We start from the raw sequence: 13,820 nt of genomic DNA, 5'->3' as shown, positions 1-13,820 counted from the left end.
AATTTTTTTAAATCCTAGACAATTCCAATGGTTCTAACAGTATATTATGCTTCAATTTCTGGTCTAGCTGTATATAGTTTACAGCCTCATTTACTTTAATGTGCTACTTGAATAACATAATCGTAGCTATAACTATGGTATAGAGCCATAAGGTGCATGTATGTGCCTCTGTGTTTTTTGACTATTTAAATGGCTTGTTCATAAATGTATTTTTAATAATAACAGCAAACCTTTTAGTAACTAAATGTCAAAAAAAATGAGTCATTCATTAGTTGGTTCCTTTCCCAGCTAAAATGTTTAATATATAACACTAAGATCAAAGTTACATTGCTTTTATATTTTCTGTATACTCTAACCCAGAGAAGATTTTTGCTATGAATTCACCCCCATTGACTTCTGTTGATGTGTAGTTATGTAAGCTTCCTAATGTATTTGTCTTTTCCTTTTCTTCTCAAACAAGATGTGATTTTCATCAAGGAAGGTCAACGGAGAATATATTGCAGAAGAATATTTATGCATACACCTAGGATAAAACCCACTTGTGTACATCATAAGGCATTGTGTATTGATAGCTTTACAGGGTATATTAGCATCATCTCTCTTCACAATCTCAGATTTCTCTGTAAGAGTTTCTAAAAAAAAAAATGTTTCTTATTCTAGGCTCTTCGGTGTAACGGGAAACTGTGCTGCCTGTAGTAAGCTCATCCCTGCCTTTGAGATGGTGATGCGTGCCAAGGACAATGTTTACCACCTGGACTGCTTTGCATGTCAGCTTTGTAATCAGAGGTAAGCAGATCTCTTTTTGGTCTCTAAAAAATGGTAAGCCTGTCTGTGCTGACTATTGATTTAATAGGTGGAAATTATATTCATAAATTTAAAGCAATTAATCTCAGCATTTTTCTGTTCTGTAAACTTTAATCCTATGCCAGAAACAAACCACTAAGGAGAAGAAAGGTTTTAAGACTTACTTCTACCTGAAAGAAAAGCATCATATAAGAGCACATAACAGAAAATGGAAACACTTCTGTAAACTTTGACTTCTTTTACTCATTCCTTTCTTTTATTATTTTCCTGTCTTTTAAAAAGTACTTTTAAATATCTCCTTTATTGTACGACTTATGTGAGCAAATAAATTGTCAGTGAAGCAAATATACAGGAATTTGTTGCAGGCATTTTGTATTCTTCTTATTTTTTATATTTTAATTTCCTTATCTCTCGTGTTTTTGTTTTTGTTTTTTTAACACAAGGTCTAGTTCTGTCACCCAGCCTGGAGTGCAGTGGCGCTAACATGGGTCATGCAGCCTCAATTTCTGTGCTCAAGCAATCCTCCTGCTTCAGCCTCCCAAGTAGCTGGGAGTACAGGTGTGCACTACCATGCCTGGCTATTTTTTTTTTTTTCATTTTTTATAGAGACGGAGTATCACTATGTTACCCAGGCTGGTCTCAAACTCCTGGCCTCAAGCAGTCCTCCCACCTCAGCCTCCCAAAGTGTGGGGATTATAGGCATGAGCCTCCACCCCCACCCACTGTAGATGTTTACCTTAAATTTTAACCCTGTGCTATATGTACTTTTGCAGTTATTTCAGTTATCTTTGAGAATCAGGCCAGATATAGCTAATAATTAAACAATTATCATCATTAGAGAGGAGCATTTGAAAAAGTGTTGAACAGGGAATCTGGAGACCTAAATTCTAATATGGGCTCTGCCACTAATAAGCTGTGTGATCTTAAACCAAAACTTTCCCTCTCTGGACCTCAGGTTTTTCATTTGTAACATATGAAGCTGAATTAGTTCATCTCAGAGAATTCTTTCAGCTCAAAAGTATTATCACTTAATTCCATTTTTTTCTTATTGAAAGTTATATTTTTTTATTTCTGTGAAAACTATATACTTCTGGCACCTATTTTATGTGATAAATGGAGAGGATTTTAGAATATTAAAATATACATATTAAAAATACAACATTTCAAAAATTAGGACACTTGATAGATTTTAATGAAAATGAATTCACTGAGTTTCTGTGAGAACACCTGAATGGAGTATAGAATCGATAAATATTAGTTGCATCAAGTTCTCAGTTACTGTAATTTACTCTGAAAGGCACTATTTGATGCAGAATCTTCTCATGAGACCCTGTAGAACAGTAGAAAGAATGTGACATTTACAGTGAGAACGGGATTCACATTTCAACACCACCATATATTAGCGAATGTATTAGCTGTGTGATTTTGAGTATGTTACTTAATCTCTCTGAATGTGATTCCCACACCCATAAAATAGAAACACTAACACCTCTCTTGCAGAGTTTGAAGCTTAAATGAAATAATTTATATTAAATGTCAGGAACACAACAGGCTCTCAGAAGTTAGTTATTTTTGTAATTTACCAAGTAATATTCCGCTACCTTGACGTTCCCACAAGACATTGTATCACAAGAGTGCTTCTTGCTAAATATAGATATTCAGATTGCATAAAAAACAAATGCTCATATCTCTATCTGGTTAAATTCATGGGAGCATAATTTATTAAACAAGGTGTGTAACAGTTTGAAGGCATATGCTATACATTGCTAAATGATCTCCAGGAAAGTTATACCAATTACCCTCCTAGCAGAAATCTATAAAACTACGCATTCCCTCACATTCACTCTAGGAATTATGTTTTTAAAAAAAAATCCTTGCCACGTTGAGTGATGATTTCTAACTATAATTTCTAATTGGCATTTATTTGATTCCTGGTGGCCCTTTGGTATTCCTTCTTTTAGAGAAGTAGGCAGTTTATATCCTTTGTCCATTTTTTTCTATTAAGTAGGCTTACCTTTTTTATCCATGTTCTACATAGAAAATAAAAACATCATTCAAGTGCTAAGCCCAGCCTAAATTCTATTATGATGCAAAGTAATTGTAGGTTGTTAATGCTATTTACAAATCATATATCAATTTTATTTCACCATTGAAATAAAAAGTTGCATTCACGATTAAGTCTGTCTCCTCAGGAGAACTCAGTCAAGTAAGACAAACACTCCTAAATTTTGACTCTAAAACTGTTCACATTCTTATTGCTGCAAAATACTATTCTAGTATCATTATTAAAGTACCTAATATATTTCTGTGTTCGCTTCATTTCTTACATGCCATAATGGGACTGCATATCTTTAGTGCTGGTTATGCACAATTAGCACTTAGTTATTGTCGTGTCACTTCAGCCCTTACAAGACAAACTTCTTTAATGCAAGAAGTCAGCTAATCTTCATCAGTCAAGCAAAGCAGACAAATTTTGTTACCCAGGATACAGAAGGCTTTAATAGAGGAGATTCTCCTTTTACTCTGAAGTTTGCTTCAGTCCCCTCTAGGAATCCCATATCCCACTTCCAGTAGCCAAATCATTGTCACAATATTGTACTTTTTCAAGTGAAACACAAGGCAAATAGGTAATTCTTAGGCATTTTCCCTTAAGCAAACTTTATTGACTTCTGAAGTTGTGGAATTACACAGGTTTGTGAATTGTATTCAGCAGTCATTTCATCTTAACTTTTAAATCAAAGTATCATTAAGATCCAAGCATTTCAAAAAGTAACAGTAATAATAACCTTTCAGGATTGATTGTTCCTTATATATAGATCTCCTCTGCCCCTTTTAGAGGAGTATAGCTAAAATGTGAATCCTGCATTACAATTCTGCTAGTTTCTCTATTTTAAAAGGTACCGCAGGAGGGTTATTTAAGCTTGTTTTATGGTATCTTGAATCTCATTCAGAATTGGAAGAGTCTATATAACTGGTTAATTTCTTAAAGGTGAATCAGTCCCTTCTTCTTAGAAAACTCAGTAAAACTAAATGATAGTTTTGTAAGAAAAGGAAAAAAAAAAAAAAAAAAAAAGCTTGTGATGAGATTTTCCCAAATAAGTAAAATTATGTAACAATTAATTTTCTTTTTTTTCAGTATAAAGCACTGTGCTAGGCTCTGTGAAAGCTGAGGTTGATAAAATCTAGTTTATTTCTTAGAGGTGTCCAGAGCTATGGGAGACACAGGACATCAAAGACTCACAGAAGAGTGTAATCGATGCTAAATAGATCTATACTGAGGGAAGAGACAGCCATCCTTCTTGAAGTGTTAGGGAAGCATCAAAAGCCTGATATGCTGAGTCTTAAGAAAAAGAACTCCCTAGAACTGGTTGACTTATAGGAAGTGTGTCTGCTGGGGCTTGGGGAAGATGAGGGACCCAGGGAGCAGTGAGGGAAGGAATTTTCAGGCAAATTGAGCAACGTGCAAAGGCATGCAGATGTGAAAGCATTTGACGTGTTTAGGAAATGAAAAGCAGCTCAGTATGTTCAGAGATTAGAGAAGCGGTTTGGTAGGCATATGGAGGAGTAGAAAGAGAGCAAGCACCTAGAGGAAATGAAATTGTAAACTTAGTCTTTGAAAAGCCATTAAATAAAAGTCCAAATGAATACAAATTTAAACTAGTCATCTAAAATACATTTGTTATTTAAAGCTATTGGTTTCTGGAATAAATCTACCTTAACCAATTTTTATTGACCACACACCTTAAGTGGTAGTACAGTTTATGATGGTTCTGCAAAGGGTTCAAAAGAAATACCACTTGTGGTCGTTTACCGCAGAACTGCTGACTATAATGGGAAACCAGTTACACTTTCATGAGAAATTTTGAAACACTAAAATAAACAGTACACCAATAAATAAGTGCTTTGGGAAAGAGCAGAATAAGCAAATTTACGTGGTCAGAGGATGTTGATGGAGCGAATGGGGACTCACGGATTGTTAGAATTTAAGTAGACAGAAAAAGGGGAGAAATATTTATTGCTGGGGAACACCTTAAGTAAAGGTGAAAAGATTATCATTACCAAATAGTAATGATAGCGAATTCTGATAAAGTATTAGTCAAACACCCAACACTGTTCTGAGAATTTTACATGTACTCACTCATTTAATACTCAAAATATCCCATAAATATTTTGGGATATAATAGCTTAATAGCTTAATAGTTAATAGCTTCATTTGACAGATGAGGAAAGTAAAGTATAATAAATGTAAGTAACTTGCCCAAGATTACAGTTAGAAGAAAATGGTAGACTCAAGATTTAAACCCAAGGAATCTGGTCTCCCTCTCTGGAGTCAGGTTCATTTCAACAGAGGTATTTTATTGTCTGACTAAGCATATAAATGTGAATCGATATAGTGGAGTTAAAGTAAGGTAAACTTTGAATAATATAGAGCAAGATTTGGAGTATGGGTAGTGTAATTTGATACAGTAAGGGTTGTTAGCGGTGAGATGCAGAATGACAACCGGATTGTCAGTGGGAAAGACAGGAAATCTGTTCACAGGTGTATTGTGGTGGAATGAGTACATAACCCAGAACTCTTACTGAAAACAGTATAGTACAGAAATCTCTAACTTACAGTTAACTGAAGATGTGCAATAGGAAAGTATAGACACTAGAAATATGGATTGGATCTCCCTTGTTATCTAAGTGTTGTAAGATAGAAATTAATCATAATTGTCAGTCACTAACTTTAAGGAAAGAAGATGGCTAGGCTAACATTTTTATTTCTTAAAAGGGCTGTTACCAGTGGAGGCTTCTTAGCATAGGCTTTTGATAACCTGCTTAAAATTAAGCACTATATTTTATAAGGATGATTTACTAGTTGTGCTTGTTTCATATACTTCTCAAATCTCTAAGACTATATGAAGAAGCACTCAAAAATATCTAGAAATTAAATCTAATATTAATTCCAAAACATCAGAATCAGATGGTTTAATAATCCGATTGGGCATCTTCTTATTCCTTACCGTAATTTTTTTTAAATGAGGGTAAAACTAATTGAACTGAGCATACTACAAGTAATTAGGGTCAGATTACAAGAAAGATTATGTTTATTTTTAGTAATTGTAGCCTGTTAATATACTTGCGGTATCCTCTGGCTATCACTCCTTTCATAATGCTTTTTTTTTTTTTTTCCTGCAAATGCTGAATCTCATAAGACACTGGAAATTAGCATTTCTTACAAAATCACAGTTACAGATTAATGTGTTAAATACGTACTCTGTATTGCTGTCTCTCAAATTTCTTTATATGTATATATGAAGCATTTTTTAAAAAGGGTATCAACCTTAATTGCATACCAACCATAATCTGCTCTTAACCACAGCTTTCAAGGCTGTTTTGTTTGAGTCACATGTGCAAATGTGACATCCCTCATCCATGTTCTGTTTCATCTTGACCTTTAAGTATAAATTGAAATGCGTATAAAATGCACTTTATCCAGTTGATAGCATATTAGTAATAAAATGTGTCAGGTAAGGGTATTTTAGAAAAGTTTTCTGTCCCTCTCTCCCTCTCTCCCCCTCTGTTGCTGTATATATACCACCTAATTGAATAGTAGGCAGACTTTTTTAAAGTTACGCAAAAGAGAGGCTGAGGCAGGAGAATGGTGTGAACCCGGGAGGCGGAGCTTGCAGTGAGCCGAGATTGCGCCACTGCACTCCAGTCTGGGCGACAGAGCAGGACTCCATCTAAAAAAAAAAAAAAGGAAAGAAAAGTTATGCAAAAGAATAATAGTCCTACAAAGAACCCAGTTATACCCTGTATTGCCGTTTAATCTTCACATTATTCTTGTAGCCTGCATGCTTTACTGCCCTCAGGTAAAAGCTTGAGTCTTGAATCCAAAAAGACGTGGGTTATTTTCCTTCCCTTATTACATACATTCTAACTATAGAATCTTGGGCAGGGTTTTTAAATTCTGGAATGGAAACTTAAGTTTTTCTTCTGTAAAAAGCCATGATAATGCTTATTTTCTAGGTTGGATGTAGGGAATAAATGTGATCATGAACATACATGCTTAGCATTTAGCACATGGTAAGTATTAAAAGGTGGCTATTTTACCTATATTCCAAACATTGAGGTAAGATTTTAGATATTTCATTTCTACTCCTTGCCACAAAGGTGGCAAAGGTATTAAAAGGTATACAAAGGTGACTGATGTCACAGGTATTAAAAACCAAAGTTTTCGTTTCAATTATCGAAAGTGGGAAGGTAGAGTTTGGACCCTACTTGTTGCAGTATACCTCTCTGCCTTTCAGACACTTTTCATTTGAACCTCTCTATAATCTAGTTATAGGGCTCTTTTTCTCTTACACATGGGGAACTGAGACGGGGATGGTCTGAACTGTACCCAGGTCTTGCAATGGGTAGGTGATAGAGGCAGGACTCAAGACAGATCCCCAGGCTCTTGGTTTTGTGTTTTCTCACTATAATTACCTTGAATTTATTATTCTACAAATATAAATTTTCTAAATGTGAAGGCCTCTAAAGGTATGAATGGCATGACATAACATGGTAACATGACAAAGAAAACGTTTTTATTTGATGGCTAGTAGAATTTTAGGGCTTACTAAAAAAGTAAAGCAAAATTTTAAACAATATGGAGTTAAAAGAGAGTATTTCCGGATTAAATGGTTTTTAGAAAAAATGATTTAGTGATATCAGCTGGAACACAAGAGTGTTTTATTGAATCTACTTGTTTTTGGTGACATTTATTATTTGCATATTAGTCGAAATTAATTTCAACAGCAATATAAATTTATAACTTTGAACAGTAAACATATTCTACATGGCTATTTTGTAAAATTTCACATAAAAAATAAGCTATCAGTTTGACTACTTAGGTCTATTCAACAAGAGAAATATTTCCTTTTATTCAACATATCCTAGTCATCAGGATATTGTCAAACGCGTTTGTACAAACATCATTATTGAAGGGCAACATTTAAAGGATACCGGTTACAACTAATACAAAGAAAATATACTTAAAGCCCCAAACTTGAATTATTTATTGTATCCAGTAGCTTTGACCACAAACAACCCTAGGATTTCAAGATCAGTGCATAGTCTGTGCTTTCAATCAACACCATCAGCAGGCAGTAATCCTGGGGAAAAAAAGTAAATTCCACAAATAAACAGACCAATTTTCCTTTAAGAGGAAAGCTAATTCTTTTCAATCTACTTTTTTTTTATTACACTATTTTCCCCTCTATCTACTTAGCTAGTATGAGGATAAATTTCCAAAGCTACCCAGTTGGAAAAAAAAATAGGTTCACTGTTTGTCTAGCATTCCAATCTTTGCAAATGTAAATCAGTCCAACTGCTCCTCATTTAAACCTTCAACTTCACAAAACATTAAAGGGTGGTTTTCACTACACAATTTAATCTATCCACTAAGGTTTCTGCTGGAACATCATTTGAAATTGACTATCTGATAAAGAGAGACTACTATCAAAGGTCAGAGAGGTCAACTTGTATAATTACAAGTAGTTTTACTGGGTCAACTCTACCAGACACCACTGTTTGAAGGTTAAATTGTTACAATTAAATATATATACAGATCTCCCCAGAGTTACTTTATTGTTAAATGTACCGGAAACTGAAAAAGCATTTATTTCTGACCTTAATTGTGTCCAAAGTGTCACCATGGGGAAATCATACAAAAAGAACATTTATTAAAAACATTACAGGCTTCCACATTAAACAATGCTTTATAAAATAAAATGCATAATTAGCTATTGGAAACTCGTTTAATTTATCACATCAATATTAAGTAGTTCATTTAGGTTACTCCCTTTGGTTAAATTGGAAGTGCTCTAAGAAATGACATCTACTATTTCATGTTAGTGAACTTGCCACAAACAAAGGAATATGGCTCAGCATCAGAGTCTAATGCTAGAGCAAGTCTCACTTCAGAATGATTACTTCTAGATTACTAAAATTTAATCACATTTTAATAACAGAGTAAAAGAAAGCTTTAAATGGGAAGCTTTAAAATGGGCTAATTTCTAATTGTTTGATTCATTTTAATGCCTTTTCCTTTTTTATTAAGTGCCTAAATGGCCAGAGATGAAATCATCCATAATTACTGCAGTGGAACGTTATTACCGTTCTTTCTTTTATTTTAATGGGTGTAAATACAGATCAGTTCCTTTTATTTTTTTTATTTCCAATGTGGAAAAAAAAAAAAAAAAAAGCAAGTCATCTTGGGTGCCCAAAGTGTATATCTCAATATCCTTACAATTTTTGCATGCAAAGGCAAGATTTCAGATGTGTGCAACATTTCATTAAATGAAGTAAATGGTAAATGGTTTAATTCTAATCGTGAAGACAACTGTCTAAGCCAGTTTTTCAGATTCAGAGAATTACCATGTGAAATTATTATTAGGAAAGTAAATCTTCATATTTATAGATCCAAATGAAATGGTCTTAACCACATTTTATTGTTTAAAATATTTTCAGATTTTGTGTTGGAGACAAATTTTTCCTAAAGAATAACATGATCCTTTGCCAGACGGACTACGAGGAAGGTTTAATGAAAGAAGGTTATGCGCCCCAGGTTCGCTGATCTATCAACATCACCCCATTAAGAATACAAAGCACTACATTCTTTTATCTTTTTTGCTCCACATGTATATAAGAATCGACACAGGAACCTACTGAATAGCGTAGATATAGGAAGGCAGGATGGTTATATGGAATAAAAGGCGGACTGCATCTGTATGTAGTGAAATTGCCCCAGTTCAGAGTTGAATGTTTATTATTAAAGAAAAAAGTAATGTACATATTGCTGGATTTTTTTGCTTGCTATTCGTTTTTGTGTCACTTGGCATGAGATGTTTATTTTGGACTATTGTATATAATGTATTGTAATATTTGAAGCACAAATGTAATACAGTTTTATTGTGTTACCATTTGTGTTCCGTTTGCTTCTTTGTATTGTTGCATTTAGTACAATCAGTGTTTAAACTTACTGTATATTTATGCTTTCTGTATTTACCAGCTATTTTAAATGAGCTGTAACTTTCTAGAAAAGAATTGAAAAGCAAATCTCACTAATGATACACAGATAGATAAAGCAAGTCTATCAACATTAAAAATACTAAAAAATAAAGACACACACAGAGCATTTTAGTGACATCCGCTACTTATTGCCGCTATAAGTTAGAGTCTATCAGTGTTCTTGTTATAACCCCCTATTTTCAGGGGGTTAAAAATAAGCTTTAAAAAATACATAAAAATTTCATCTTAAAGCACTTTCATTTTATACCAACGTGAAAAGTGCCATTTTTAGGATAACTTTAAAGCTTAACAGGTTTCCTTTTAATATCCTTTTTTTGTGTGCTCTTTACCTACACAATGGCTTTGTTTTGCTTTTTCAGCCACCCCTTATGTGAACTAGTGCCTTTGGGTATCATGTAAAATTTTTTCCAAAGGGTTACTTTAAAAATCTGTTACCACAATTATGAGATAATCTTTAAGTGATAAATTAAACTTGTTGTATAAATTCTGCCCAGATCTCTCCACAAGAGCTGAGGGTTTAATAACTTTATGGCTTAATAAATGTATGACACTGAAAAGATTTGAGTGTGAATCTACTGAAATCACTATAATGCACATTGAAGCTGTGATGGTATTTGAGTAGTGAGGTTACTTTTGATCAGAGCAACATAATGCTCATAGAATCTTCTAGAAGAAGAGAAACAAAGGGATTGATAAAAAGCTGAGAGCTAGTGATTATATATTTTTTTGTATTTACCTGACATTTATTTTAATGTTCAAAAAGTAAACGCATTAAGTTTGATGTGTTTTACTCTCTCACTGTTTTAAGTAATTACCAACTCAGAATACATCACTCTTAGGCTGAAATTTGTCTTTCCATTTTTTTAAGGTGAAATAGTACTACCTTACATGATAGCATACAAAGAAGAAAGCTCTAGAAACAGAAATTATGGAGAATGATTATTTAAATTACAATTAAGGAAATGAGAATATGATCCCCTCTTCTGGGTTGCCCACAAACTTGCTTCTTTGCTTTTGCTCCTTGTAATAGAACTACTTTTCAACAAATCTAATTCTACACGGCACCATTAACCATATTTTCACTACAGCAAACTTAGTGCTATGGGTTTGCTTTTTCTTTGTTTTTTCTTGATCACTTGTATAGGAAACAATATTTTCCAGTGTTATTTTCATATATATTTTGTCCTTACAATAGATGCATTACAGATGAAAATTAAATGTTATACCTGGATTCTTGGGTTGGGGCCAAAATATTAAGCTGAAAATAATGCTGGTGTGGATTTGTTTTAAAACAAAGCTTTATTATGAACATGCATGTGAATCTGGATATTGCCTCTTATTTTTAAGAAAATGGTTCTGTGAAAAGTGAATGATATGTATTTTTACAAATGCTTCATGGTTAGGAATCTTCAAGTCCCGTGTTCCCCAGATTTGAGATATACTAAAGAAAGAAATTCAAAAATAGCTATTTGGGGCCCACAAAAATAACTATTATTTTAGCCTTAGAGCCTTACACTTGTTTCATGAAGAGAAAGGACTTGCATAACCAAAATAAACAAAGCAAGACACATTAAAAATGTGTGGGGGAGAGAGAAGTGAAAAGTGGTTTTCTTAATGCAGCCCTGCTGGTCCCCATTAACAATTGCTTGAAATTCACGTGGATGTAAAATTATAATTGTCAGTGTCTTATTCAGATGATCTTTTAAGGTTTAGCTGGTTTTGCTTTTGTTTATCTATATGTCAAAATACTTGTAAATTGGGAAAAAAACTTCTCTCAGCTTCTTGAGGCTGTTCAACTATCCTTGCCATTGGAAGACCAAACAAGGTTTTCACTTTTTCTTTCACATAATATGCTGAGAAATATTTCTTACGCTTTTTACTACAAACAAAATTACTCACCTGGATTAAAGATTAAGGCCTTAATCTGTTTAGATTATCTTTAATCTCCATGAAATTGTGAAACAAGACAGGAATAATGTTTCAGCTATAGGCCGTTTTACAGCTAATTGCCCATAAATTGTAGCATTTATTGACCTGAAGTACTAAGCTAATTGTCTTGACTACTCAAAGCCCCTGAATTGTTGTCAACTTTCCCCTTTGTGTTGTGTAGCCCTAACGTCATTTAGCTTGTCTGATGCCTCCAGTAGGACACCTTCGATGGAGCTTTGATTTCTGAGCAGTGAAAGCTCCCTTCCTAAGATGCATCTCGCATAGGCTGCCTATGATGAAGGACCGTGCACCTCCACTCCAACAGAGTGCTGAGTTTAAAGCTGACCTGTGTTTGTAATTTCACTTTCATCTTGCTTAATAAATATCTGCTGGATTCTTTCATTCACTTTTTTACATTTGGATTTATGTTTTTAATAAAAGGGGTGTTATACTATTTGATTGCACTTAATTGGCAAAATTTAAAGTGATCTCTAGAAAGCATATGTTAAGTCCATGAAAAGAAAAAAAGGTGTGTGAGGACATTTACTTTCTAAAGCTAAGTCATAACAAACATAGACAAAGCACCCCAAATGTTTCTCTAAATGTTACGTTTAGGATCTCTGAGCTAGGTCGTTTCCTGCTGTTTATTTTTGTGGGGAAAATAAAACTCTCAAACATGAAGGTAGCGATTGTTGGGTGTAATTTTGCGCATTTATACAAATTTTAAGTGATCTTTCTGAAAGCAACTCTGTTGCTGTTGTCAGATTAAATTCCAAATTTTCTATTCTGTATAATGAATTAAAACAGGAAACTCAATTCTACATTTTTGCAGAAGAGATGTTACACCTTAACTGAAACAGGGCACTGAAAATTATATCTGTAGTAAAACATGCCATACAAAAGTGTTTTCCTTTTAACTATCACTTTAGGCAAACCACTCTCTGAATCGTCACTTAAACAATTTCATAGAAATTATGTAGGCCAAACATGTTTAGTGTTCACTTCAGTAAGTTGCAAAAACAATCTGCATGTTTATTGTAATAGGCCATTAGCACAAAATACAATTTTAGCAAAAGTCTTTTTGATCATTACTTTTTCTTAAAAACATTATTATAGATATTTTTAAGATGTGGTTTTAATGTAATTTAAGGTAATAGAAAGCAGAGATTTAATAGCCATTAGTTCAATTGACATTTATTGAGCACCTACTATGTGACAGGCCTCTCCTTGAGCATTCAGCCTCCCGTTGGGCAGACGTAGGGTTGGCCTATATCAAATAACTTTAACATGTCTTTGCACTGGTTTGTGCTCATCTCAACCTGCTTATAATGAGCACACAAAAGCGAATAGCATCTTCTACCTATCCAGCATGTCATTGATATGAAAGCCCCAGAAAATATCTCAAGTAATCAATGTGTTCAGAGAATTATCTCACACAAATTACTCATTAACTCAATAGCACATAATAAAAAAGAACATCAATTAATTAATGAGTCACCCTCAGATTGCTATGATTACAATAGAGCTCTGTGGAAATAGCAGTTATAAATGAAGCTGCCTCTCTTTATTCATTGTTTGCAGTTGGTCCATTATTTGGCTGAAACCGGTGTCAAATTTAACACATGCCTGTAGGTAATTGTGTGATTAGTATCATAAACGAAGATTTCAGCATGCCTAGGGTTTATAAGACTTTATCAACGGCCAGAAAAATGAAGAAAACTCTCATTTTTACTGGAGCTTCCTTTGAGGCCACGCTGTTAGAAGGGTATTATCATTTGGAAAGGTATATTTTTACTTTTATCATCAAGATGTAAGACTTCCATGTTGAACAGCACAAAGAATAGCTGTGTACATTTGAGTAAATTTTACAACGCTTTAGTGTACACATGATTTAATTTCAGTAACTTTTCATGAAGACTAAAATATGCATGATGATTGCCAGTTCTGCATTTTGGTACCCCAAAATGACATTTTTGCTTTTGGCAGGCTTGGTTGGGGTAGGTTCGTGGGTATTGACAGCAGTAGGG

The 13,820-nt window shown here is 33.8% G+C and overlaps 1 protein-coding gene across 7 annotated transcripts in view; it reads left to right on the top strand.

Moving 5' to 3' along the window:
• Nucleotides 1–12,247, top strand: part of LMO3 (LIM domain only 3) — a 60,352-nt gene extending 48,105 nt beyond the window's left edge. For all 7 annotated transcript variants that reach the window (XM_007967781.3, XM_007967785.3, XM_037990308.2 and 4 more), the window contains 2 exons: nt 661–786; nt 9,304–12,247. In XM_007967781.3, the coding sequence (XP_007965972.1) occupies nt 661–786; nt 9,304–9,409 (232 nt within the window). In that variant the 3' untranslated portion in view covers nt 9,410–12,247. The remainder of the gene's footprint in view (nt 1–660; nt 787–9,303) is intronic.
• The last annotated feature ends 1,573 nt before the right edge of the window (nt 12,248–13,820 follow it).

Source organism: Chlorocebus sabaeus, chromosome 11 (assembly GCF_047675955.1).
Source record: "Chlorocebus sabaeus isolate Y175 chromosome 11, mChlSab1.0.hap1, whole genome shotgun sequence".
NCBI lineage: Eukaryota > Metazoa > Chordata > Mammalia > Primates > Cercopithecidae > Chlorocebus > Chlorocebus sabaeus.
This window is presented reverse-complemented; position numbering and strand designations above follow the sequence as displayed.